This window comes from Onychostoma macrolepis, chromosome 13 (genome assembly GCF_012432095.1).
Source record: "Onychostoma macrolepis isolate SWU-2019 chromosome 13, ASM1243209v1, whole genome shotgun sequence".
NCBI classification, from domain to species: Eukaryota; Metazoa; Chordata; class Actinopteri; order Cypriniformes; family Cyprinidae; genus Onychostoma; species Onychostoma macrolepis.
Window position 1 is genome coordinate 15902546 of NC_081167.1, and position 27882 is coordinate 15930427.

General features: G+C 37.4%; 2 protein-coding genes across 4 annotated transcripts in view; both read right to left on the reverse strand.

The window, feature by feature from the left end:
- The window catches only part of galnt2 (UDP-N-acetyl-alpha-D-galactosamine:polypeptide N-acetylgalactosaminyltransferase 2), a 74671-nt gene extending 69297 nt beyond the window's left edge, over positions 1-5374 (reverse strand). For both annotated transcript variants that reach the window (XM_058795852.1, XM_058795851.1), the window contains exon 1: positions 5115-5374. In XM_058795852.1, coding sequence (XP_058651835.1) covers positions 5115-5210 — 96 coding nt within the window. In that variant the 5' untranslated portion in view covers positions 5211-5374. The remainder of the gene's footprint in view (positions 1-5114) is intronic.
- Positions 5375-11856: 6482 nt separating this feature from the next.
- On the reverse strand, positions 11857-27876 carry urb2 (URB2 ribosome biogenesis homolog). Of its 2 annotated transcripts, XM_058795994.1 has the most exons (11): positions 27166-27876; positions 26701-26744; positions 26208-26351; positions 24361-24537; positions 20273-23507; positions 19999-20159; positions 18828-18938; positions 17111-17353; positions 15764-15860; positions 13535-13674; positions 11857-13117 (listed from the first exon to the last, which is right to left on the reverse strand). In XM_058795994.1, exons 3-11 carry the CDS (start codon positions 26331-26333, stop codon positions 12920-12922), a joined length of 4488 nt encoding a protein of 1495 aa, XP_058651977.1. In that variant the 5' UTR covers positions 26334-26351; positions 26701-26744; positions 27166-27876; the 3' UTR covers positions 11857-12919. The 2 variants fall into 2 exon arrangements, with proteins under 2 accessions (XP_058651977.1, XP_058651978.1); XM_058795995.1 differs by lacking the exon at positions 26701-26744.
- Between the last annotated feature and the right edge of the window lie 6 nt (positions 27877-27882).

Consider the following 27882-nt stretch of genomic DNA (forward strand, 5'->3'; position numbering starts at 1 on the left):
AGAGACCTTTATCTTACCAAATATTACAGAAAATTAATCTCTGGTGCCAGAGACATCAGTAAAAATGTTGAATCTTTGGACAAGACAATTCTTCAAAGGTAATCACTGCATGTCAAGAGTTATAACTTCAACAACTGTGGAAAAAAACCACGCTTCATGTCTTTTGTAATGCAGTCATTTTTCAGAGTAAAATATCACATTTGGCCTAAAATGCAGGACTTCAATGTAATATAATTCCTAGCGAGTATCTTAGGGTTTTAAAATAAAAATAAATAAAAACATTTTTAAAAAGTTTTAAACATTAAAAGCAGCAATAATTGTGAATTGGATATCACAATATGTTAATAAAAAATATGAAAAATGGATATTCATTTTGAAGCTGAAAAACAATTGCCAGAAGTAAAAAGGCTAAAGTTAGCATATGAACTAAACTAGTCCACAGTCGCATGATTTAACGTTGAATAACCTTAACTAAGATTCTGATCTGTATTACATTTTATGTTGTAGATTAAACATGAAAATATACCGAGCTTGTATTAACCACAGACCTTATTTTAGGCATTTATCCAAATAAACGTAAATTTTCTTTTTTAAAACTAGACCAAATTTGGGACGACAGAAGCAGTACAACGCTAACTCATTTCCAGGTTTTGGGACTTATTCCAACAGCACTCTATATTGTGCATCCCTAATACCTTGTTAATTGTAATTGGATAATATGTTGAGCCAGATTCAAGACTAGAAACAAACACATAACTCCTAGTTTCTGCATAAACTACAGATTTCTCATCTTAAACCCATCTCAAAAGATATAATTGGCCCTGCTAATGACACAAGGACAAAACTTTTTTTTTTTCCCCCCATGACTAAAGTCTCATCCATTCCAGCCAAAGCCCTTGTCTCCATCTGGTAAAAACAGAGTGAACTGAGAAAGAGGAATTCCATGATCATAAACCTTAACCGATGACCTCTGACCACTGAGGTCCCTCAGTTATCCATTGTATCCAATGTTACAGCACAAGAGAGGGGAGTCTCTTTTCAGGGGAAGTGTCTTTTAAACCCTTTATGGATACATAGAACCATGTTCCTGTCAAAGGTCAGGTCATAAAAAAGCAACGTGCCTCGTATACGATTTGTCTGCTCATATCAAAGGTGAAAACATTAGGAAGCACTCTTACACAGTCAGTCCGCAACTCATGGCTCTGTTTAAAACATAAGCCACTGATTCAATCTCAGGAATTAAACTCTGCCGATTCTGAATCAACAAGAGGACAAAACATAATCTCGTGAAATCCGGTCGCCAACTTAAAAGAAGCCAAAAAATATTGAGGTCTTTTGAAGCTCAGCTGGTAGATAAGAGGAAGAAAAAAATCCCATGGCAAAGAGCTACAAAAGCATCATATTTTCAAGGCTATAGAGATTTTGCAGACAGCATCTCAGGGAAGAGATAGAAGCCTTCAAATACTGCCCTTCAAATTTAAAACCCAATTCACCTTTTGGTGAGTAAAACGTAACCTCATACATCAACGTCCAGGACGTTCTTCCCCACAAAACTGACAGGGATACCAAAACACTACATTTAGCCTCTTTGGCATTTGCTATTTCTAATGTTGGTCTTCCGTCTTCCTCTAAAGTACTAGTCAATTGAACAATCACCAAAGCCCAAAAGCAGGACTTTATTTTGACAATGCTGAAAATGCCAATGCCCAGATTCTCCATCTTCATTATTACACTCTGTGTATAGTTCTGCTAAATTGTTAGTGTGATATCATTAGCTATGTTTCCAACACCCTGTTTTAATGCGCTTTTTGAAGAATCACATCAGTGATGGAAATGCCAAATTTCGAACAAAAATCGCAAAATAATTTTTAAGCTTGCTTGAGGTGGTTTTGACTTGTGCAAAAAAGGGTTAATGCAAATAACGCATTTGCAAAATAAATTCCTCAATGCGCATCAAAAAAGTCATGTGACTTTGCGCTATGGGACAGCAAAACCTGACTAACCAGTGAACCGATGTCGTTCCACAGCATCTGAAATGTTCTGGAATGTCAGAGCAAAGTTTGTCGCTAAAGTATTTTTGTATAATTGCCTCCCAGAACTGTCTTACACGACTACATTCACTAACAGCAGGCATCCACCTCCGAAAGCAATGAATGCATTTATTTAGTTTCATCTGCTCGCTCTGAGGCGCAAGTAATTTATTATATATGATATTATATATTTCACCTACTTTTTTTTTTTTTTTGTCATTTATAGTGCCAGTTTATCAGGAAGTGACGATTTTGTTCTCTTTGACTTGTTGGATGGAAACGGTGCTTGTTCGCAAATGTTTTATGCATTATTCCAATTTTGCACACAAGTTAAATTCACAACTTTGGATGGAAACCCCGCTATATAGATCAGCTTTATTCTTCGCTTTTATTTCTCGCTACAAATTCATCTGTATGACGCTCATCAGGCCCAAATGGCTTATTTTCCTTCAGTATCAAAGGGAGAATCAAAGAAAAAAGGAAGACACACAGTTTTGTGAGAGCGGACCGAATCTGTCATGCACTTTGGTTCATCCTGATGTTAACAAGCTTTGATTTGAACAAGTGACTGAAAGCAGTTCGGCCCCATCCCAACACCGCCACTGTAATCCTGCCAACAGGAGCAGAACAATCAGCATGTCAATAATTGTGTTGTGGAGCAGATATCAGATCAAACGCATTTCTCTGTGGAGATAAAAGCCCCCTGTTTTCCTATCCCGCCCGCATCCGAGGCCAGCCAGGGCTCCAAAAAACAATCCGATAGGGAAAATATTCAGAATCTGACCCTTGCATAACTGAGGTACTAGAATCCGTGATGAGCATCTGTGCAACCCCACCATCCCGGGGCTGTCATCCACCCTCACTGGTTGCAGAAACTCATTTCCTCGCTGAGACATGATCTTTGACATCTGTTTAAAATCTATTGCGTAACTAGCACAGTTCTCGCAGAAACAAATGCATAAGGACAAGGCAAAGGTCAGGTCAATATAAAATCTTCAATAAAATTGAGTAATTTTAAGGATATAAAGGAACACAAGCTGCACCAAACAGCAGCATCGATGCCTCGTTCAATGTAGAGAAGGATTCAACATGAAGTGCTCTGAGCCAGATGAAGGAGCGCTAACCAGCTGTTCAGCCACTTGCTTATGCTACACTACATGAAGCTTTAAAAACGGATCCACAAACAGCCGTCTTCATACATTATGAGGTTATATGATAAAAGCAGCAATAAACCAGTTGAGAGACTAAACAGCAAGGTCTTTGAAGTCCAGTATATTTCTATTCTATATGCAACATTGCCCGTTTCGGACCGCAGTACAGGACAATAACGACTTGTGAACAACAAACTGTGATCAATGCTACACTACAAACAATAGCGTTACATTCAGTAATGTACATTCAGAGTGCCATAAGGGAGCAATTCCCAAATGTGCAGCGGTCCATTCACCTCATTGTGCCTTGATCACAATATCAAATGCACTCACAATAGAAAATGAGTTGGCTGACTGCGGCTGAAGGACAGCTATGGAAACAAAGCATGAAACACAACAAAACCTCAAGACAGTACGCGTCATTTAATAAAAAGGGAAGTACACGAGCTGAATATTTGCCTGTGAGCAAAGGAATTTCAGCAAACTTCCTTCAAGACAGATGGTATGTTACTAAAAAGTGTGGTTCCACGGTACACCACCCTCACTCAAAACTGAGTGCAATATGTACACACTACTGTCAAGTGATGATTAATGAGATACAGACATAAAGCTTCTAGATAGCAAAGTTACTGTAAATGCAAATCTGTTGTCTTTTTTGGAAGATTATGGTTCTATGTGGTGGTGTTAAAACAGTGCTGATATGCAATGCAGTCCAAATGCACTGGGACTTTCCACTGTTTGTATCAACCCATATATACATACATACATATGCTTAATTTTCAATGTAGAAATAAGCTCTTTGCAGTTAACGGGGAGATTTATGGGCCCGGTTTTATAGAGAGGGCTTATAAACCAGGATTAGGACATAGTTCAATTAGGACATTTAAGTAATTTTTATAAACATTCCTTAGAAGAAAGCATTACTGGTGTGCATCTTAAGACAAAAAGGCACTGACATGTTTTAAGATCGGTCAGTGCAAGTTTCTTTCAGTTGAAACAGCTCAGATTTACATTTTAGTCTAGGACTTGTCTTAAGCCTTGTCTGTGAAACCGGGGGATGATTTATTAGACCAGTAGACAGACAGAAGAATACCAAAAGTACAGTAAATAGTAAAACTATACTATACTGCTATTGTGCAGCTAAAATAACTGGATGCAGCGGACACCAGAGATTTTGCACATTCACGCAACTAATTGTATTTAATATCACTCCGCTTCAGACACATTAATACTAACTCTACAGATCTCATTATTCAGTAGATTAGACGTAAACTGAATAACTTTTTTGACCGTGAATGATTCAACGATTCATACCACACACACAAGCATACTCTATTGTGTCGCCACCTACCGGCGTAACGACGTAAACTGCAGAAAGCGTCGCTGACAGATTCTGAACGAATCTTTAGTGAACGCACTAGTCGAGTCACGGAGAAACACCATAGTCCCTATCACCAGTAAAAAGTCCCAGACTGAATATTAGCCCTCAAATTTGAAAAACTGAAAAGCTCATGTATTAATCGTAGCTTTAGCGCTACCCTGTAACATTCACAAGCGAAAAGCTCGTGTTTGTACAAGCAGTTAACGATCCTCTTGCTCCGAAGAACATCGGCGTATCAAAGCTTTTAAAAGCGACTTCGGAATAAATGAGCGTGCCGTTTAGACACAAACACAACATAGAGGGCTCTGAATCCAGTTAAAACAAACGCGGTTATGTGATGGTCTCGCACTGAAATCACAGCACGGAGCGATAACACTATCTTTGTGAGTCCACTCAGCAGACTTTGGCTATTTAAACGTGCTGGTTCTCTCGCCGTTGTGCCCGTTTTTCCTCATTCATCCGCAAACGAAATATTTCGACACAGTCACCACAAACAACTTATTATAGCACCGATCCAGGAGCATGCAGCATGAAGCGAACAGAAAAACCTACCTTTCGACTCAGCGTTGTCCCCGAATAGAAATAATATGCTATGCCTAAAACCCAAAGCACAGCGAAACATAATAATACCCTAGATTTCCTGCGCATTGCTGTGATTTTGGATGGGATAATACAGTGGCTGTCTCGGGATTTGTGCCGTGAAAAGCCACTGACGTCCTCGTTCTGCGTCTCGCTGTGGCTACAGCGCCCAACTAACACGAAATCACCAGCAGCAGCGGTTGGATAGAGGAAGAAGCAGGAAACAGCCAGCATCACCGGGTTAGAGGGGAAAGGGTAACCGACTTTAATCCAATCACGCTCCGCAGAGACGCGGACGGAGGAGGGGTGGGGGTGGAGACATCCATCGTTAGCCTGTCCCTCAAGATGCGCCGAGGAATCATTGTTTGGTTCATTCTGGATTTCTGGCAAACACATTTTGTTAAAGAGTTATGCTCTTTATGAAGTCATATGAAAATATGCTCACTTTTGGCTAATGTACATTTGTGTGCTTGCCTTATATTGCGCACACTGAGTCTACACAATGTCTTTTGCCTGGATGTTCACTGATTACTAATTTATTACTTTTAGCAAATGGTTTTAATTTTTTAACTTAGTAAGTAATTATTCACCAAAAATGCATTTAATGAAACGTATGTGGAAAGATTTAGTGAATCTTACAGAAGTTTGTGTCAGAAGTGATGACAGTAAATTATGCCTCCTTTTCAACAAAATGTGAATCCAGCCTGATGGTCCCTGGTCCTTATGTGCTAAACCTTTGAATAAAATTAAACCCAGCATTTAAAAAAAAAAAAAAAATACAAATGACAAAACGAATTATTAAATGTAAAAATAATAAATTAAATGTAAAAATTAAATAAATATTTAAGCAAAATAAAAACTAATAGTATCTCAATGGTAGTAAACCAACCACGCTGTAATTCATGTCTGTATTCATATCAGCAAATTTACTTACTTTAATTACAATGATTAAAAACACTAAAACAAAAAAGTGCAAGATTAAATTCTTATTCTGACGGCACCTATTCACTGCAGAGGATCCATAGGTGTGATATAATGCTTAATTCTTCTAAATCTGTTCCAATTAGGAAACAATCTCATCTGACGGCCTGAGGGTGAGTACATTTTCAGCTAATTTTCATTTTGGGGTGAACTATTTCTCTAGGATTATGTTAATGTAACTAAATGTGACCCTGGACAACAAAACCAGTCTTAAGTCGCTGGGGTATATTTGTAGCAATAGCCAAAAATACATGGTATGGGTCAAAATTATAAATTTTTCTTTTATGCCAAAAATCATTAGGATATTAAGTAGAGATCATGTTCCATGAAGATATTTAGTAAATTTCTTAACGTAAATATATCAAAACTTAATTTTTGATTAGTAATATGCATTGCTAATAACTTCATTTGGACAACTTTAAAGGCGATTTTCTCAATATTTAGATTTCTTTTTGCACCCTCAGATTCCAGATTTTCAAATAGTTGTATCTCGGCCAAATATTGTCCGATCCTAACAAACCATACATCAATGGAAAGCTTATTTATTCAGCTTTCAGATGTTGTATAAATCTCAATTTCGAAAATTTGACACTTAAGACTGGTTTTGTGGTCCAGGGTCACAAATTTAAATAATTTTAATTTTGATTTATTGGGGCCCTCTAGAAGTTTGCAGAAGGCCCCTGGTTGAGAACCACTGCTCCAGAATCATTCCCACCTTTCACCCCTTTAGTTACTGTTCTGTATGTCAGGACCATTGCTGAGCCCAAGTGTGATGCTAATAAAAGCTTCAGAAAGAAAAAAATCGACTGTAATGAAAGCAGTTTTACACTTCGACGCTGGATGTCTGCTGGAATCTCAATGAGATTTAGTTTAAATATTTGAAAGAGCCCTTCAGAGATTTCAAGATGAGCAGCGCTGGTCTCTGCAATAGCTGTCTGATGACTGATTTTAGACGGCCGATAGTGACATTCATTTATTCATCAAAATGGGTCCACTGGGTGTCTTTTAAAACCTGTGGAAAAAAGCCAACTAATGTATAGATAAAAATGCTTTAAATTATCAATAGCCTACTGTAATGAATAATGTAATCTACAGTTAGACGAACTAGGTTATTCAGTTTTAAATAACTCATTAAAATTTGACCTGAGATTCAAAATGTTTTTGAGCCATCTAATAATTTGAATAAAGGACGAGGCAGATTTAGAAACACTGCTGCACTTCCAAGGAAACACTTGAATGACCTACTTTTCATATGATGACAAGCACTGCAGACTGGATCTTTATGTACACACAGCGCTGCAGTTAAAGATTTGGGCTAGCGAGTGGCACCCCATTCAATCCCTTTTCAAACTTGAGCAAAGCACTTATCCTCAGATCGCTCCAGGACAGCTGTTGATGTTGTAAGTGTGCTGTAAATTGATTAGGATTGAGTGTCTATGAAATAACAAATAGCCGGATGATTCAATCATGATGTGCCAAGACTCAGGCCTCTCAAATATAATAACATAACAAGGTAAATGGTTTAGATTATTTATTTGCAGATGACACCAACATATAGCTTATAAGAATGGAAAAATGTGAACTTGATATCTGAAAGAATGTGTCAAATATATCTAAATGTGAAATAACCTTAGCTTTTAAGGAGGAAATTTAAATATCAAGATTTTCAAATGTCATCTAGGAACGGCGATAGACTAAAATGTCCCCAGACACCAAGATTTCCCATACCTATTTCAAGTTTTAAACCATTTTCTGTATCTGAATTGCCATGATTTTATGAGACCGGTACTTATGTCTGTTGCATCACAACGTAAATCTGTCAGTCTTCCTTCATAACAGAAAAAAAAACTATCTCAAATGACCTATACAATATTTTGGCAATCTTCAAATTCTAGCAGATTTGAAGCTTAATAAAATGGTTTATAGTCAAAAACCAAGCCTCAAGAACGTCATTAAACATCACATTATTATTCTGTAACTGTGTGGTTGTGTATTTCCTGCTCATAAACTTGGCATCTAAAACGTCTTTATCGTGGGAACATTTGGCACATAGCCTACAATTGGAGAGTACGTATCATTTCCTACGGCGTCCATATTTTGTAAAAGGTCTCTATGCTTTATTACTCCCCTAACCTTCCAATCTTTTCAGTCCCCCAAAATCAGTTGTAAGGATTTCCTCCAGAAGTCAGGATGCCTTGAGAACAGGAATGAAAGGAGAGTCTATATGCCTAAACTTCCATATTTAGGCAGGGAGTGTGATTATATTTCTAACCTACCATTTTGTTATGTTGGTGGTGACAAAAATATGCTTTATTCTCTCATGTCACATGCCCAGTGGACGTTTAGCCATTCAGGGAAAAGGTTTTAATTCTGATGACAGATTTTCAGTGTACAATTATGTCAAGATTAAAGACGTAGAATAAAATGTTTTCTGTTCTGAGATACAGCCTGGAGTTAATTGTAAAAACGTCCAGGGAGTTTATGGAAAATAAAGATCTCCTAGTGGCTATAAAAGGTCAACATGCTTTTATGAAAGCTCCATCTCCATAGGGAAATAACAGCATTCTCAAAATTGGCTGCTGGACTATGTAACAACATGAAGTCAATGACCACTCTTAACCTTGATTGAAAATACAATAACATTCAAAAACAATTTGATTAAAGGACAACTTGTCATATTTATATCGGTGCACATTTTCAAACATGTCAACACTCTCACTGAGCGATTAAACCTCAAATGTAAGGCCAGCTGACTATTATGACAATAAACGTACAGCCATGCATGAAATATGGTAGAACGTAAGAAATAACATTGGAACTCTGTAATAAACACACACTGACGCATGTTGTATAACCTTTGATAAATATGAAATTCTAATTGTCATCCAGAATTTCAGACGGAAATCCACGCTCTGCGAGTGTGAACAGGACCGTTTCTATATATATATTAGTTATTTTTATGACCTGTCTGTATACGTGTACTGTGGGCAAATGTCTTTTTCCCTCTACATTCAATGGTTTGTTGTATCTAAAGGCCTACATTTGAGCATTCACCCAGGCTAATGAGGCGAATCTGTTTTTCAACAGACTTGGCCGTCGTCCACTGGTCTGATCATTCCTGCCAGCTCCTGGGTGCCGGCTGGGATGCTTTCGGCCCATTCTAGTCCTTTGCTTACATGCAAGACCCCCTACAGACACCAATTCTAGGGTACTCACTATTACCTGACGCTGCTGAACAAAGGAAATGAAAGCTGGGGAAACTTCAAACAGGAATGGCTGCAGAGCTTCTGAATGCAACTCTTGAAGATCAACTATACAAACCAGGTCTTCTACAGCAGTGGTTCCGAACCACGTTCCTGGTTCTGGTTTATTTTGCATGTCCCTTTTGACACACCCATTTCAGGTCTTAAAAGTTTTTACTAATGAGCTGATGACCTGAATCAGGTATGTTTGAACTGAGACATGCAAAATGTGCAGTGTTGGATGTGCTCGAGGAATGTGGTTGGGAATCAGTGCAATATACAACTGAAGCAGTTGTGAAACAGCTCCACCATAAGTTTGCCCACCAGACACACATCTACAGGTGCATCTCAATAAACTAGAATGTCGTGGAAAAGTTAATTTATTTCAGTAATTCAACTCAAATTGTGAAACTCGTGTATTAAATAAATTCAATGCACACAGACTGAAGTAGTTTAAGTCTTTGGTTCTTTTAATTGTGATGATTTTGGCTCACATTAACAAAAACCCACCAATTCACTATCTCAACAAATTAGAATACTTCATAAGACCAATAAAAAAAAAATTTAAAAATACATTTTTAGTGAATTGTTGGCCTGCTGGAAGGTATGTTCATTTACTGTATATGTACTCAATACTTGGTAGGGGCTCCTTTTGCTTTAATTACTGCCTCAATTCGGCGTGGCATGGAGGTGATCAGTTTGTGGCACTGCTGAGGTGGTATGGAAGCCCAGGTTTCTCTGACAGTGGCCTTCAGCTCATCTGCATTTTTTGGTCTCTTGTTTCTAATTTTCCTCTTGACAATACCCCATAGATTCTCTATGGGGTTCAGGTCTGGTGAGTTTGCTGGCCAGTCAAGCACACCAACACCATGGTCATTTAACCAACTTTTGGTGCTTTTGGCAGTGTGGGCAGGTGCCAGATCCTGCTGGAAAATTAAATCAGCATCTTTAAAAAGCTGGTCAGCAGAAGGAAGCATGAAGTGCTCCAAAATTTCTTGGTAAACGGGTGCAGTGACTTTAATTTTCAAAAAACACAATGGACCAACACCAGCAGATGACATTGCACCCCAAATCATCAGACTGTGGAAACTTAACACTGGACTTCAAGCAACTTGGGCTATGAGCTTCTTCACCCTTCCTCCAGACTCTAGGACCTTGGTTTCCAAATGAAATACAAAACTTGCTCTCATCTGAAAAGAGGACTTTGGACCACTGGGCAACAGTCCAGTTCTTCTCCTTAGCCCAGGTAAGACGCCTTTGACGTTGTCTGTGGTTCAGGAGTGGCTTAACAAGAGGAATACGACAACAGTAGCCAAATTTCTTGACACGTCTGTGTGTGGTGGCTCTTGATGCCTTGACCCCAGCCTCAGTCCATTCCTTGTGAAGTTCACCCAAATTCTTGAATCGATTTTGCTTGACAATCCTCATAAGGCTGCGGTTCTCTCGGTTGGGTGTGCATCTTTTTCTTCCACACTTTTTCCTTCCACTCAACTTTCTGTTAACATGCTTGGATACAGCACTCTTTGAACAGCCAGCTTCTTTGGCAATGAATGTTTGTGGCTTACCCTCCTTGTGAAGGGTGTCAATGATTGTCTTCTGAACAACTGTCAGATCAGCAGTCTTCCCCATGATTGTGTAGCCTAGTGAACCAAACTGAGAGACCATTTTGAAGGCTCAGGAAACCTTTGCAGGTGTTTTGAGTTGATTAGCTGATTGGTGTGTCACCATATTCTAATTTTTGAGATAGTGAATTGGTGGGTTTTTGTTAAATGTGAGCCAAAATCATCACAATTAAAAGAACCAAAGATTTAAACTACTTCAGTCTGTGTGGACTGAATTTATTTAATACACGAGTTTCACAATTTGAGTTGAATTACTGAAATAAATGAACTTTTCCACGACATTCTAATTTATTGAGATGCACCTGTACATGTTTCACAGAGCCAAGCGCTACTTGAAAAGCCAGAACACCATAGTCAATAACTTGTTCTTGGATTTTTTTTTTTTACGAGCCTCAAGTGCTTTAGCATGTGCAACAAGAGTTGTTGTTTTTTTCTCTCTCTCTTGAAAATACCTTTAGCCACCAGATAATTCCATCATGATGTTCTAGAGATTTTAGCTCCAACACACTTTCCTAGAAGTTTCTAGTGAGTCTGAAGGCCTTGATTGGCTGGTTCAGGTGTGTTTAATTAGGGTTGTAGCTGCAGGACAGTGGCCTTCAAGGAACAGGAAAATGACAAAATAATAATGTAGAAGAAAAAAAGTATGCTAAAAATACTGTTGACTATTGTTTAAAAAAATCTATTTGCACAATGTTCAGGGGAATATAACCAACCAATGCATTCGTAGAGAGGGATTTTTCCAATGATGATTCGGCCAGAGTTGGAAAACCCAGATCTAGACACATACTGTATCAAGTCTGCTGATACACTGACTCTGGTAAAAAGCATTTAACGTTCACATAGTCAATAAAGGAAAATAAACTACTTGATACTTAGGGAAATTTATTTTAGTATAAAACATGTAATGTAATGTAGTAAATGTATCTCTGTCACACATTTCCTGCATTGTCCTGCACAATCACATCTACACCTTCAACAAAGAAAAACCTTGGTGGTCCCCCCTCATGGATCCAGTAACATGACCGGCCTTTACAGTGCACACTGAACATTTTGTTGTATTGTGATGGCATTGAGTTCATATTGTTGTACATTTATTCAGTCTGCATCTGAGGTTGTTCCTGTTTTGCATCTAAATTCTCTTCAAAGAGAACCTCAGGAACACATTGTTATTGTACACTACTTAAAAGCTTAAAAAGTTGAGGCACACCAGAGCAGTTGATATGACTGCTCTATAAATGTTTAACACCATTTTTACAATATAGGTCTAATGGGGTACATTTTTAATTGGTTATTTTTATAGAGTCCACCTGGAGCAGCCTCAGGTTAATTGGTTTACTCAGAAGCTCAATCCTGAGATGGGATTTCTCCAACTTCGTTTCAGGACTTTAGGCTGTCAGTTCGGATAAGCCGCTGTAACACCTTAACTCTTTGATAGGTCTTTTACTTAATAGGGTTTTCTGAGGACATTAGTAATGGTTACACACAAAAATGTACTGTTCTCCTCAGAAAAAAACATCCTGTTTATCGATTACAAAAAAAATTAGAAAGTACAAAATACATAATCACAACAAAGACTTTTCCCCCATATTTAGAGGGATTGTTCATGCAAAAAGGAAAGTTGTGTTATTTATTCACCCTAACGACTATTCCAAACCTGTATGAATTTCTTTTTTTCTGCTGAACACAAAAAACTATTTTGTAGAACACTGTGAATCAAACAACAATGGAGCCTATTGACGTCCATTTTATGGACAAAAAAAATGATCAAATGAGTAAATGACAACAAATGTTAATGTTTGGGTGAACTAACATACAACAGTTTTAAACATTTCTAGACTCATCCTTAATTATAACAGAGTAATTAGAAGTAAACATTACAAATTACAGATTTATTCACTTCACACAAACAGTTTAAAGGCAGAGGATGCAAATTTTAGACAGTGTACTTCTCTTCCCCTTGCCTTTGAGATTTGTGATAGTGTGTGTAACTATTGTACAGTTCATTGAATACTTCCTTGACACCCATTTGAAGGGTGGTGTTCAAAAACTTAACGTCTTGTTCAACACAATGGTCCAGGATACAGTATATCCCCTCTGTTAGATGTGCCTTAATTTCTGGCTGAAGCGTCACCTAGGAAATAAGAAACTCATAGTGAGAGTACACAATGGCAACAATTATCTGCAATGTGATTGTTAAGTGCAGTAACATGAGTCTCAGCCTAGTTAGAGGTCAAATGCATGTCACACTTGTTGACAAAAACAATTGGCTCTCAAATCACACTGGACGATGCGTTTCTCCATTCAAACGCAACCTCTGGTCTGTTAGAATAGCATTATTGCCAAGAGTGCAGGACATCGGATCAGTCCCAGTGCATCAACTCTCAAGCTATAATTGTGTGGTTTAAGATTTATGACACCGAGAAGATTCTTCTAGAATATTCTAGCAAATATTGGCAGGCAGTTCACGAGAGACAATTTCAGGAAGCATTTGAGTAGAAATTGGCATTGGCATGTGGCAGATAAAAACTGATAGTGACTAGTGCCTCACCCTCTGCAGTTCGCTGACATATTGTGCAACAATGAATGAAGACAGGACTGTGAAATCTTCAGCAGCACTGGCAATATGAGTGTACATCCTTTCCACCAGCATGGCACACTTCAGAAGACTCTCTTTGTCTTTCTCAGAAGCTGAAAAAAGAGAGATCACAAAGTAATTGTAATATTTTAATTAGAACCATTAACGCATGCGATTAATTATGCTTAACGCCGTTGGTGCATTTAATTAAAATCTAATAATTAACTCCAATTCAAAAAACTCAGCATGACCTCCATAAGACACTTCTGTAAACCTTTAGACGGGTGTGTATATCTATTTACATTTTATGTTTAATATTCCAAATTACTTAGGGCACCTTTAATCAAAATACAATAGGTTTGAAAAAAAAAAAATCACAAAAAATATCATTTGTATAAGAATTTTCTTATGCTCACCAAGGCTGCATTTATTTGATCAAAACTACAATATAATATTGTGAAATGCTACTAAAATTTAAATTCTAATATGCAGATTTGGAACTCAAGAAATATTTCTTATGATTATCAATGTTAAAATTGCTTGTTGTGCATATTTTATGGAAACCATGATACGTTTTTTCAAGATTCTATATTGAATAGAAAGTTCAAAAGAAAAGCATTTATTTGAAATTCATATTTACACATGTAACAATGTAAAAGACTTAACTGTGACTTTTGATCAAATTAATGCATCTTTACTGAATAGAAATAATAATAATAATACAAATCTTACCAAACTTTTGAACGGTAGTGTACCATTGTCTGGTATATGCAAGAATTGCCAAACCCATTAATTACACATTTTGTTCTCTTTCTTTAAAAAGGAACTGAATGTGTTAATCACCAATCATTAATATTAAATACATTTTAGATTATAAATATGAATCCGGGTTAAATCTTTTCAAAGCCTGATTATCTGTCAGACAGATAAGAGTGAGCATCAGATTCATGTTTTAAGGAAGCACCATAAGATGATCAATAAGATTGAAATTGCCTCACATCTAAACACATTTCAGTTCGGACCAAACTTTGTTGTCAAATATTAAAGTCTAAGAAATGAAGAAAGACTAATGGACAGAGAAAAAAAAAGGCTTTAAATCTTAAGTCATAAAAACAAAAAACAAATTCTCAATTCAAAAAGGATACGCCTTCAGTGCTAAAATGTGTTGAGCCTTGAGCTTCAGGATCAAATTCAAACTTCTTTCTTCATGGAGTTTTTTTCTCCTTCACTTTGAAATTCAATCCACAGAGCCACAGTCTGCAAGCGTCTGTCTCTGAACATGGCTCAGCGATGTGCTTGTCTCATTAGGTGAATCATACCTCAAAGAACATCTTCTTTCGGCACAATAAATGAATTCAGTGCAACTTGTAGATGGGAAAGTATCAGGAGACATATGGCTCTATTGATACTCAATAAATGACTCATTGGTTGAGAACAGGACACTTTTCATATCAAACTTCAAATGTAATAACTTGTCAGTATCAGGTGCTTTCCAGTTTCTTTTCTCCACTACAGCCAACAATAACTGCAGAAATGCTGACAAGAAAGGGCCTTTGAATTAACTGATGTTAAATTTGTTTGCTTGCACAGAAGTCTTATGTAAAAGGTTACATCTATGGGAAAAATAGAATATTAACAGCCAGGAGAAACTCAGCATTGACATTTACACAACTATAATACCCTCTATTTATCAATTAAATAGGATTTAAGCAACAGCGGGTGAATAGATATCTCAATATACGGTTCAAACATTTGGGGTCCATAAGACTTTTTGAAAGAAATTAATATTTTAGTCATCAAGAATGCATTCAATTGATCAATAGTGACAGTAAATACAAGAATTGCATTTCAAACAAATGCTGTTCTTTTTAACTTTCTATTCAACGAAAATATTGAGGGGGAAATCACAGTTTCCACAAAAAATATTAGATAAGAAATGTTTCTTGAGTACCAAATCAGCCTATTGGAGTGATTTCTGAAGTGTGACACTAAAGACTGGAGTAATGGCTGCTGAAAATTCAGCTCTGCCATCACAGAAATAAATTACATTTGGAAATACATTCAAATAGAATATAGTTCTTTTAAATTATAACAATATTACTATTTTACTGTAAATGCAGCCTTAGTGAGCATAAGAGATTTAACTGTACATAATGTTTAAATATAAACACTTCTGAACGTGGCTAATATGGGTATGCTTACCTCTGTCAGAGTCACCCCGCTGTCTGCCTTCATGCATGACTGAAGAAACCAAGCGATAAAAGCAATTCAGGAAGGTAGGAGAAGCCTTTAACATCACCTGCAAACATTTAAAGCTTTCAATACTGATGCACAGCAGGGCTCAGTGTAAAATCCAAAATACTTTATATGTTTATCCAGTGAATACAAAAACATTTGACCCAGAATCAATTTGACATTTTAATAGAAGACGGATGTATTTGTTGAATCCTAGCAACAACAACGGAAGCCAGATACTAGTGATTCATCGCTTTTTATTTGGCCATTAATTTTCTAAAAAAAACATGTCTAAAGTATGAGAGTTTTAAAGGGATATTTCACACCGAAATTGGTTGAACTATCAATTTAAAGGCTTGCTACCAGCAACCATCTGGTTACCAACATTCCAGCAAAAGACAGAATTAAGACAGATGTATTTGATTTCCACTTTAGTGGCAAAAATTAAGAATTGCTAAGTTTGAATTTACAGGAATTAGTTATGTGGACATTTCAATGAACTGATTTAAATCTCTGATTCAACGTGCATATCTCCCTACTTTCACTGGCAAAGCAACCTGTACACCTTGAAGTCTTACATACTGTAGTTCCAATATTCCTTACCTACCAGACACTATAAGCTCCTTTCCCCTCAGGATTTGTGGCAACTTCCCAAACTACATTCTAATTTTCACTCATATTAAGTGCAAACTAAACGCCTCTCTAGGGTACTATAATATTCACTCCTAACATCAAGCAGCATTAGCCTGTAATACACCTATTTGCATAAACCTATGGAAACATCAGCATTTCCCAAAGCATCTCAGAGAACTGATTTACCAATTCGGCTTAAATGTAACATATTTACCATGACAGCCACTGTTTTTAAAGAGCACAATAGGAGGAAATCACTGTATTTTACTTAAAAAAATAAATAAAAAGTCAGTCTGATTAACAATGCTTTTCATCTCAAGAAATTCCATGTCATACTGTATTTACTAACTGATATTGTATTCTTTATCCATGCTTTGGGATTCATTTTTCCTCTGCCAGACAAAGTACGTTGGGTGTGTTCATGAAACAAAACCCTGAAAGCCACATTAATAAAACATTTTCCCAACGCAAGTGCAGATAAACAGATGTCAGAGACCCGTCTTTAAAAAACTGATAGCATCTGGCACAGTTTCTACCTCCATGGCCTCTGGCTGATTTGTTAAGTCAATTTAAAACGTATAAGGATATAATTCAAACTTGAAAGAATAGAACCATAAAATGTGTACCTTTTATCAAGTTTAAGCTCTTATCTGTCTCTCTCTCTAGTGCCAGGATACTCACCTGAGGGTAGCAGTGGATAGTTGAAAACAAGGCTTCATGGATGGCCTCAAAAGCAGCATGGTAGTCCTCCATGGAATGACTGTCGAGAGGCACAAACTGCAGTGCACCCAGAACCACAATGACATGGTGTGGGTTGGAGATCTTTGCTTTACCCTGCCGGAGCAGAACGGTCAAAGTCTCGAGAGTTGGTAACGTCAGTGCACGGGTCAGAGAAGGGATCTTGCTGGACTCCTTTATAACAAACTAAAAACAAATGGAAAAAAAACAAACAAAAGAAATTTAATAGTAATGTCTCTCAATATCAAGTAAAAAAAAAAATGTATATGTGAGAAGAAAGAGACCATAGTGCTATTAGACACAAAGTTTGGGGTCAGTTAAGATTTTTTAAGTTTTTGATAGAAGGCTGCATTTATTTGATTGAAATATTTCAAAATATTTGATACAGTAAAACCGTAATATTGTGAAATATTTGAATATGAAATATATTTTAAAATGTAATTTATTCTTGTGATTGCAAAGCTGAATTACTTCAGTGCTACATGATCCTTCAGAAATCATTCTAATATGCTGATTTGCTGCTCAAGAAGCATTTTTATTATTATTAAATTTGAAAACAGTTGTGCTTCTTAATATTCTTGCATAAACCGTGATAAAAAAATTCCATGATGCTTTTATGAATAGAAAGTTCAAAGAACAGAATTTATTTGAAATAGCAATCTCATGTAAGAGCTCTTAGAACCCAGGCTGACATTTAACAGAAATCCTGCAGACACCTTCAAACGTAGCACAATATCAGTTCACTTTCTAACAGAACACTTTTCAACTGCAGAGCAACTGATCAGTGCTATAAAATATTAATCACAAAAGTGAGGATTACAGAGCTTGTTCTATATTTGTGTACTAGTATAGATGTGTGTACAGCATAAGGTTAACAAAGCTTCTGGTTGCTGTGGTGAACTCTGCTAGCGGCAGCTCTAGTATGTCAAGTTCTGACACCGAGAAGAAAAGTGCAGTGATAAAAGTAACCTGACAGGCACACACAGTCCTTCTCTGAGTGAACTCAGTGACATAGACAAGACTTTGAAACCTGACTTTTCCAGGCAGATGAATTTTAATGCTAAATCAAGACAAGAGAGAGTCAGGGTGAGGTATGTGATATGTTTTACAAAGCTAGCTGCATGGTGTTTTTCACTGCCAGCCAACTCTCTAGGCACTATTAAAGGAACGTCACAGGCTCGATAGAAGCAAAGCTTTATAGTATTTATTGCATAATGTCCCTCGGTTTTTATTTAAGCAAGAAGTCCAGGAAATGATTTATAAAGGAAGTAAACAGTGCCTTGCAATTAGAGGGTTTGTGCAATTGGTAGACATGTGAGCCTCATATTTTTTGTTAAAGCACTTCTTCCTTGTGTGTTAAACTGTAAAGTTATCTAAATTGAATAATGTTTTTATTTGTTCTGCATTTTCTTGTTCCTGGGTTGTTTGGAAGACAATACTTCCCTCAATTTGTCTATCCATTGTTAAATCCTAAACATTCAATGTCCATAGCTTATGATGAAGTTTTGAAGTTACAAAAAGTAGGATATCATTCTATTTTTCTCTTAAAGAGACAATTGCATTAAAAAGAGACTAGTACAACAGAAATGCATGTGTGATTAATCTTATTCAGGGGGAATCAAATGGGAAACAAATTGAAAACATGTATTGAAACACTTACAATGAGATTAGATATGACTTGTGGGGTGATGAGCCAAAAAGCCTTTGAGCAATGCTCTGGAAACTGACAACAGGCAAGCAGCTTTATAAAAGTTACTGTGGACAGAACCTCCTGTGAAAGAAAAAACAAAAAACATCAATGCACACTACAAATATGCTTAGAAACTCTTATGCTTTGAGAAAGAAAAAGGAATGGATTTTGTTAACTTAATCTTTTTATGTTAACTTCAATAATCCAGAAAAAAGACACACAACGAAACTGGTGGCAGACTTTTAAATATACGACCCAAGGCTGTCATTCAATTAAATAACGATGGTTAATCATTAAAAATTAATTTTTAAGCAAAGAAAACTTTTATGTGATTATTATTTTCAGTCATTTGTTTGGATGACATTCATAGCTTGATTTATGCAACAACAAAGACAGATCCTATTTCTCAGATTGCATCAAAATGCAAACGATGAACTATTCTCTGCAATAATTCAATAATAAAACAACTTTCCCAACTCCTTATTGATCTAATTGTACATGCATTAAGATGTTTTTGTCCTCCACTGGTGTTTGTATTTCACTTTAAGTCAATTTCAATAATATTTCGGTAACACTTTACAATAAGGTTCATTAGTTAACTACATTAGTTAACATGAACTAATAATGAACTGCACTTATACAGCGTTTATTAATCTTTGTTAATGTTAATTTCAACATTTAATAATACATTATTAAAATCTTGTTAACATTAGGTAATGCACTGTGAACTAACATGAACTAACAATGAACATCTGTATTTTTATTAACTAACGTTAGCGAAGATTAGTAAATACAGTAACAAATGTATTGCTCATGGTTAGTTCATGTTAGTTAATACATTAACTAATGTTTAACTAATGAACCTTATTGTAAAGTGTTACCAATATTTCAATTTTATAATATTAAGAATGCTAATTACTTTATTATGTGCTTTGTCTGGGTTTTAATCCCTAATAAATTTACAAATAGCGCCATTTACTGATGAGTGGGCACTATGTTCTGTAGATTTTAAAAACTGAATAAATGTGTTAAGCCTGTAAACAAAGGAATGGCAATATGTAATAAATTCACTGCATGTATTAACTATTACACTATCTTATTACACATAATAATAAACACTATGCCACTACAAGAATCTTACAGTGCAGTGGCCTCCTTCAATCTTTGCTGGCACAAGTCCCTCTCTGAGCATCAGCAGTAATAGATGGAACTGCTCTTGAGAACAGCTGGACACCAGCTGATTTAGAAGCTCCTTTACTGGCCCCTCCAGCTCCTTCACGTCTGACAATGACAACCACGTTCCTGATGAAATGATTGACAGACTGTTTACAGAACAGGCAGAGGGTTCACAAAAATTTGGGGCATCAATTTACTCAAGTCAAGCTAATGTTTTGAAAAGTTTTAGGATACTGTACCTGACAGCAGCGCATGGACACTCTGCAAAATCTTAATATGGAGTTCTTCAAGATCTGTCGCTTTGGTCTTTTCCGCAGCCATGTAGAACGCAGAGAGATAGTGAATTGATGAAATGCGGAAGTCCATAGGGCGGGGTGCTGGGCTGAGTTCCTTTAAGATCTGCTGGCAAAAGCTCCGGTAGAACGCCATATGGGATATTTTCTTCTGCCCGTCATTTTCAGAGATTGAGGCTCTTGCTAGTTCACTCTTGATCATGATTGTTACCATTTCAACAGAAAAGGACTGTATCTGTCTACTTCCCTTGCGCATCAGCATAGCCTGTATGGCTGGCTCCATAACAGAAGTGGCCTTCTCTAACAAATGAGTCAAAGTCTGATCCAGCTGTTTGTTCTTGCCGAGGCTTGTGATCATTTCTTTGCAAAGCGTGCTTAAAGTTACCAGATGGAGTTGTAGCGAGCAGAGATCCCCTGCATCTACAGCCAGAACTCCTGCGGTGAGGTTACTTTCAACCATGAAGGAGGTAAACTTCTCCAGATTGAGGCACATGCTGCTCTTCCGGTCGATTATGAGCTGAATTAAGGACTGAATGAAGTCTTGAACTGATTGAAGGAAAGACAACCAGATCAGGCCATCCAAACCCTTGAAGAGCCCCTTGCTGCTCCGAGAAAAGAGGGAAGTCATAGTTGCCTCTAAGAGATTACTTCCATGAACAACTTTCAGGATAATTTGAGAGTTTTTAACCACCAGCAGTGAAGCCATAACATTAAAAAGCTCTTTTAGCAATCCAATAGATGCAGAGAGATCAATGCTTTCATCACACTGAACACAAGAAGTCAGCATGAACAAAGTCAGAAAAAGTTCTGAATAGTCTTCAGAGGACATTGCATTTCCATTCAGGACACTTGTGACTTTGAGCAGCTGGTGTAATCGATCTGCCTGTGTTTTAGACAGAGGTATGGAAGAGCTCATTTTGACAGAGTCTAACATCTCCTGTCCGATGGCTTTCAGTCTCTTCACGTTTGTTTCTTCATCTTCAAATCCAACCATTTCCACACAAGGTTTCAAAAACGAAGGACTGACAAACTGAATGTGTGATGAGCCAAGCTGTCCAAAAAATGCCTTGATGATGCACTTGATCACTGAAGAGAAAATCTCAGGGAGCTCACAAAGAACAGGACTCTCGAGTAATTGCCTGGATATTAAGGAGACAGAGATCCCAGTGTTCTCCAAATTGCTTTCAGAGGCATCCAAACTCTGAAGCAAAGATTTCAACATGCATTCTGCAAAAAGAGAGGTGTCATTTGGTTCAAGATAAGGGGCAATTAATGGAAGGTTGGAGGTAACAAGAAACCAATGGGCTGCCATATAAGTGTTGGCATTAACAGTACAAAATTGAAAGTCCCAGATCTGGTTGGCGTCGAGCATCATTGAAAGTTCTTGCTTTTTTAGAATAAACTGAGCCATTTTCTGCATCTCTGATGCACCTGATGTTTCAGTAGATGGTTTGAGCAAGTGTACCTTCAGCTTGTGGAGCGCAAGGAGATTCTGTAATAATTTACTAAGTGGACTCTCCATGTCCCTTAATGTCAGGGCTTTGTCCACTAAAGCGCCATTCTGTGAGGCAGTCGGTGATGTGTACTTAGAACAGTGAATCTGGAAGAGCGTATCCACCTCAACCCAAGTATGAGTAAGCAGAAGAGTCACCTCTTGGACCTTCTCCATCCAAGGACCTTCGGTGACAAAGTTCTGTTTCAACAGGTCTTCAGCGACCTTCAGCATCTCCATCATAAGATTCTGAGTCTTCTTCACGATTAGTACCGGGGTGCTGTTGTCCAGAGTCTTAAAACTGAAGAGTACAGCGTAGAGGAGCAAACTCAAAGAAAAGACTTTCAGCACCAATTCCGATGTTTCATCTTGGATGTGGGGGAGAAGATAGCACTGGATCTTTTTTAAAATGAGCCAACAGATCTCGAGATTTTGGCTCGGAGGATTGTCTAGCAAACACTTACTCAGGGCCTTTTGTATCGTTTCGGGCAGCAACGGCGGTCTCAATTCATCCACTGCAGGCCGACACACAACATCAAGCAGCTCTTCTATAAGTTTAGGCAGCTGTCGGAGTTTGGCATAAGTTTGCAAGACAGCAGACACGAGTGCTTCTCTGGCTTTCTTAACACGTACTTCCATATTGTCTGCATCAACCCACACAGCTGAAAGGAGCTCATCTAAATCTGGCTCCAGTATATGGTGATTCAGTGCAAGCAGAGCTCTGAGACAGCGGTACCAAGCTGGGATGCCCATCTGGGTATTGTTAAATAATAGGCGAGCCAGTTTCCTGTAGAAATTCAATTGCACCTCTCCGTGTTGTATTCTGTCTGCAGCCACATTATAGATATCACCAGCCAAACAGGAGTTCAGCAAGTTCTCCAGAGCGAGTAAAGCAATACTCCAGTTCAATGCACTAAATTTCTTGTCAATATCCAGTTCATCTGTGAACCCCAAAGCAGTAATGAGCTTAGACATGAGGTGGAAGATCACTTGCTTGTTTTCTGCCCCTTTACAAAATGAATCTAAGGCGAATTTAAATAGCAGAGTCAGAGAGTTTGATTTAACGGCATAGGATAAAGCCGCTTCCTCTTCGTTAGTTCCTTGGACATTAAGTTTCAAAAGGATCATATTGATGGGGCCTTGCAAGCCCTTTCCCGCATGGCTCTTTTTGGCCCCAGCTTTATCCTCCGATGGTAAAACTTCTTCCTTGTAGGACAGCAAATGATCAGGAATGAAGAGCGCTGACTGAAGAACAGCGTCCACTTTGCTCCGGATTTCCTTGCTCAGATGTTGGCGAATCTTGACATCATCCTTCTCAGTCCATACTCTAGTGTTCAGTAAGTGTCTGAGCAGGAGAAGAGGATGAAGAAGGTGTGCTGTTACCTGGGAAAACACTCGGTTGGAGTTTGCCTGCTGTTTCTGCACTGTTAGGTAGGTGTTGAGAACAAGGAGGAGAAGCTCAAAGACTTTGAGAGAGAGAGGCTCCTCGCTTCTCTGCTGCCTGAGCTGCATGCTGGACAAGCCACAGAGTCGACTCAAGAGCTCCACTAACAACTCATACTTAGCAGTGTAGGTCACGGAAAGCACTGGGGAGGTCAAGATGCCATGGCAACAGCTCAGAATGGTGTGGAAACTGACAGATTCAGGATTGAATTCTGAAGAACATTCCAAAATCCTGTCATTGATAATCTAGGATAAAATAAAACAAATGATAAATGCAGTGCTCATTTTTACATCGTTTTATTTAGACCAAAAAATTCTTAAAATTTAGTTATTAGGGTCATTTTTACTCTGTCCAGTATTCAACAACACCGTTTGCACCGTGCTCTTGGGTCACTTGATCTTTTATTTTGGTAGGTCAATCTGTTAAGTTACTTAGTATAGGAGATCATGATCCGCACGCACAAGAAAGGCTTTGCACACTGAGGAAGGCTTTGAGCTGAAACGTTTGTGTCTTTTCCCATCAGTGATGAATGTAAAATAAAACCTAAAAAAGAAGACTGTTCTCTTGGATCATGATCTCCTATACTCTGAATAAAATGACATCTAATTTTAGCCATCAAAAACTGCATTGACGAAATTTAATATTTTATATCTTAATTTAAACATGTAACAACATTTAAAAACGGTCCTTGTTGCAAATAATACATTAGAGTACACTATTTTTATGAATTCTTTATGTTTTAATTATTCTGTGTCTGCGTCTTTGTTATAGAAAAAGTGTGCATTAACAACTTGCCCTTCATTTTGACTTTATTTGTGTTATTTGGAACAATCATAATATCTTTCTAAATCTTTTTTAATCATTTACCTCATTGTTGTGTTGGTATTTTTTTCTCATCATATTTTTATCAACAGCACGTTTTAGATAAAAGTCTTTAAAAATAATCAGAATATGCATTGTCTTCGATAACGCTGACTCAAAGAAAAAAGAAAGAAAATCTTTACTAATATTCAAGCAATATTGATGAAATTAACACAATAACTAAATTAAAGAGACTTACAACTGAAATTATTGCAAAACTGAAGTACTGGTAGATACCTGAGCTAGTGTGAGACGAAGGCTAATGGTTTTTCCCTGACTCAACACATTATGAAGCTTCCTGCTGTGAAGGATATCATCTAGGTAGGTCCATAAACCCTCCACCACCTCCGAGGGTACGTCCACTTTCTTATTGTAAAAACCTGTGAGGGCATGACTTGTCCAGTCAAACAGAACCTTTGATAGGAAAAGAGGCATGAATGTTTGAAAAATATTCATTTAAAAATATTACAGTACATTTGCTAGATATATCCAGTTAAAAAGTAGTAAATTTTATACTCTCAGAAATATGCAGACTGAGTCTACAGGTGCATCTCAAATTAGAATGTCGTGGAAAAGTTAATTTATTTCAGTAATTCAACTCAAATTGTGAAACTCGTGTATTAAATAAATTCAGTGCACACAGACTGAAGTAGTTTAAGTCTTTGGTTCTTTAAATTGTGATGATTTTGGCTCACATTTAACAAAAACCCACCAATTCACTATCTCAACAAATTAGAATATGGTGACACACCAATCAGCTAATCAACTCAAAACACCTGCAAAGGTTTCCTGAGCCTTCAAAATGGTCTCTCAGTTTGGTTCACTAGGCTACACAATCATGGGGAAGACTGCTGATCTGACAGTTGTTCAGAAGACAATCATTGACACCCTTCACAAGGAGGGTAAGCCACAAACATTCATTGCCAAAGAAGCTGGCTGTTCACAGAGTGCTGTATCCAAGCATGTTAACAGAAAGTTGAGTGGAAGGAAAAAGTGTGGAAGAAAAAGATGCACAACCAACCGAGAGAACCGCAGCCTTATGAGGATTGTCAAGCAAAATCGATTCAAGAATTTGGGTGAACTTCACAAGGAATGGATTGAGGCTGGGGTCAAGGCATCAAGAGCCACCACACACAGACGTGTCAAGAAATTTGGCTACTGTTGTCGTATTCCTAGTTAAGCCACTCCTGAACCAGACAACGTCAGAGGCGTCTTACGTGGGCTAAGGAGAAGAACTGGACTGTTGCCCAGTGGTCCAAAGTCCTTTTTTCAGATGAGAGCAAGTTTTGTATTTAATTTGGAGACCAAGGTCCTAGAGTCTGGAGGAAGGGTGAAGAAGCTCATAGCTCAAGTTGCTTGAAGTCCAGTGTTAAGTTTCCACAGTCTGTGATGATTTGGGGTGCAATGTCATCTGCTGGTGTTGGTCCATTGTGTTTTTTGAAAATTAAAGTCACTGCACCCGTTTACCAAGAAATTTTGGAGCACTTCATGCTTCCTTCTGCTGACCAGCTTTTTAAAGATGCTGATTTCATTTTCCAGCAGGATCTGGCACCTGCCCACACTGCCAAAAGCACCAAAAGTTGGTTAAATGACCATGGTGTTGGTGTGCTTGACTGGCCAGCAAACTCACCAGACCTGAACCCCATAGAGAATCTATGGGGTATTGTTAAGAGGAAAATGAGAAACAAGAGACCAAAAAATGCAGATGAGCTGAAGGCCACTGTCAGAGAAACCTGGGCTTCCATACCACCTCAGCAGTGCCACAAACTGATCACCTCCATGCCACGCCGAATTGAGGCAGTATTTAAAGCAAAAGGAGCCCCTACCAAGTATTGAGTACATATACAGTAAATGAACATACTTTCCAGAAGGCCAGCAATTCACTAAAAAAAATTTTTATTGGTCTTATGAAGTATTCTAATTTGTCTTTGTAAAAGAACCAAAAGACTTAAACTACTTCAGTCTGTGTGGATTGAATTTATTTAATACACAAGTTTCACAATTTGAGTTGAATTACTGAAATAAATTGACTTTTCCACGACATTCTAATTTATTGAGATGCACCTGTATATCAGATAAATTACCTGCTCTTTATTAGGAAGAAGGCACTGTGTTGATATCCATGCAAATCGAGCAAGTTTCAGTTTATCTGGCCAGGGTGTGCGAGGGTTTTTCAGTTTCAGATGGATGCCAGAGTAAATGGCAGCCATTTCTAAATACCTGTGTGTCTAAAAGAACAAAAACAGAGATTATCATGCTGTTTACACATATTTAGACCAATTAAATATCAATAGAAGGTTGACATTAGAGGTAGACAGATAATCAGTCTGACCAATATATATATATATAATTATTATTATTTTTTTAACCAATATTCACACCTTACAACTTAAACAATCATCCAATAAATGACACTTTTTGAAAAGGTGAATTACTCCAAGGCACTCGTAGTAACAACAAAAAGCCCTTAATTGACTGGACTAAATCATTAAAATAATTAAAAAGGCGAAAATTAAAATGACACTGTTTGATAGCCTATAAAGAGAACAGAACCCAACAATAGTATTTACAACTTACTAAACTTCCAAAATAACAGCCATGAAGTTCTTTAGGTGAGAAATCTGTAGTTTTGAAGATGAAAATACATTATCGTATATAAAATACATTACATCTCGATCACAAAACTATTTAGCATCATTATATAATTTAATGCTATAAACATCAACAATAGCATAACAATTATAATAACTTATTGCTATTATTATTATTTACTACATAGCTAATTATTATCCATACGATATGCATAAACACATTCATTTTCTACTTCAAAAGTCACATAAAATCACACTAAAGTAAACTCTCAATGTTTGAAAATCATTTTAAACACACACGCAGATGTCTGGCAGCCTCTAGCGAATCACATCGCGAAACAACCTCAACAAGCGTGCTAGATTTTATTGAATAAAAAGGACCGTGGTATAATAACTTTTAAAACAGTAGGCGATTTATAATGTAATGAGATTAACTATCTAAAATACTTACAATCTCATCACACACGTGTCGTCGCTGCGGAGTCTGCAAAGACCTCTAACCTCTTCACTTTGACACCAGACAGTACTAATCGAGAACGAGCATCAACACTTGAGGATGGAATAAGCATATAAAACTAGTTCATTGTATTGTAACAAAAGTGTTTATGTGGATTGCCCCAGAAGCTATTGTCAGTAATGTTTAGAATGTCGTCTTTTGTCAGTAATGCTTAGAACGTCGTCTTGCTAACATGAAGGAAATTTACGTTAGCAAGACGACGTAACGTTACCTTGTGACCAAAGTAACCATGACATTACAGCAAGCTACACATGATAATGAAGTGGAAATATCGGTCACCCTTAATAGGGACTGAATGATTAGCAGACATCAAGTAAACCGATAAAACACTAGTTTAACAAGTGGTCGGTTGATTAAACGTTTTGACTTATCGTGTCTGAGAAAGGTTTCGTCAGGGATCATAGAAAGAAGAGGTAGATGCCGCATTAGCCTCGGTGGTTGCAGTTCCGCCATATTGGAAAGGTCAACATCAACCCGTAAGATATATATATATATATTTTTTACAATATTGGGTTTATCATAAATGCTGACTAGTTATGCATATTGTAATAAATATAAATGTCAACATAAAACTGAGTATTAGGTAAACGCTATCTGTAAAAGATAACGAATGCTCATAAACATGGTCCAGTTTATTTAAAGCTTCAGTTT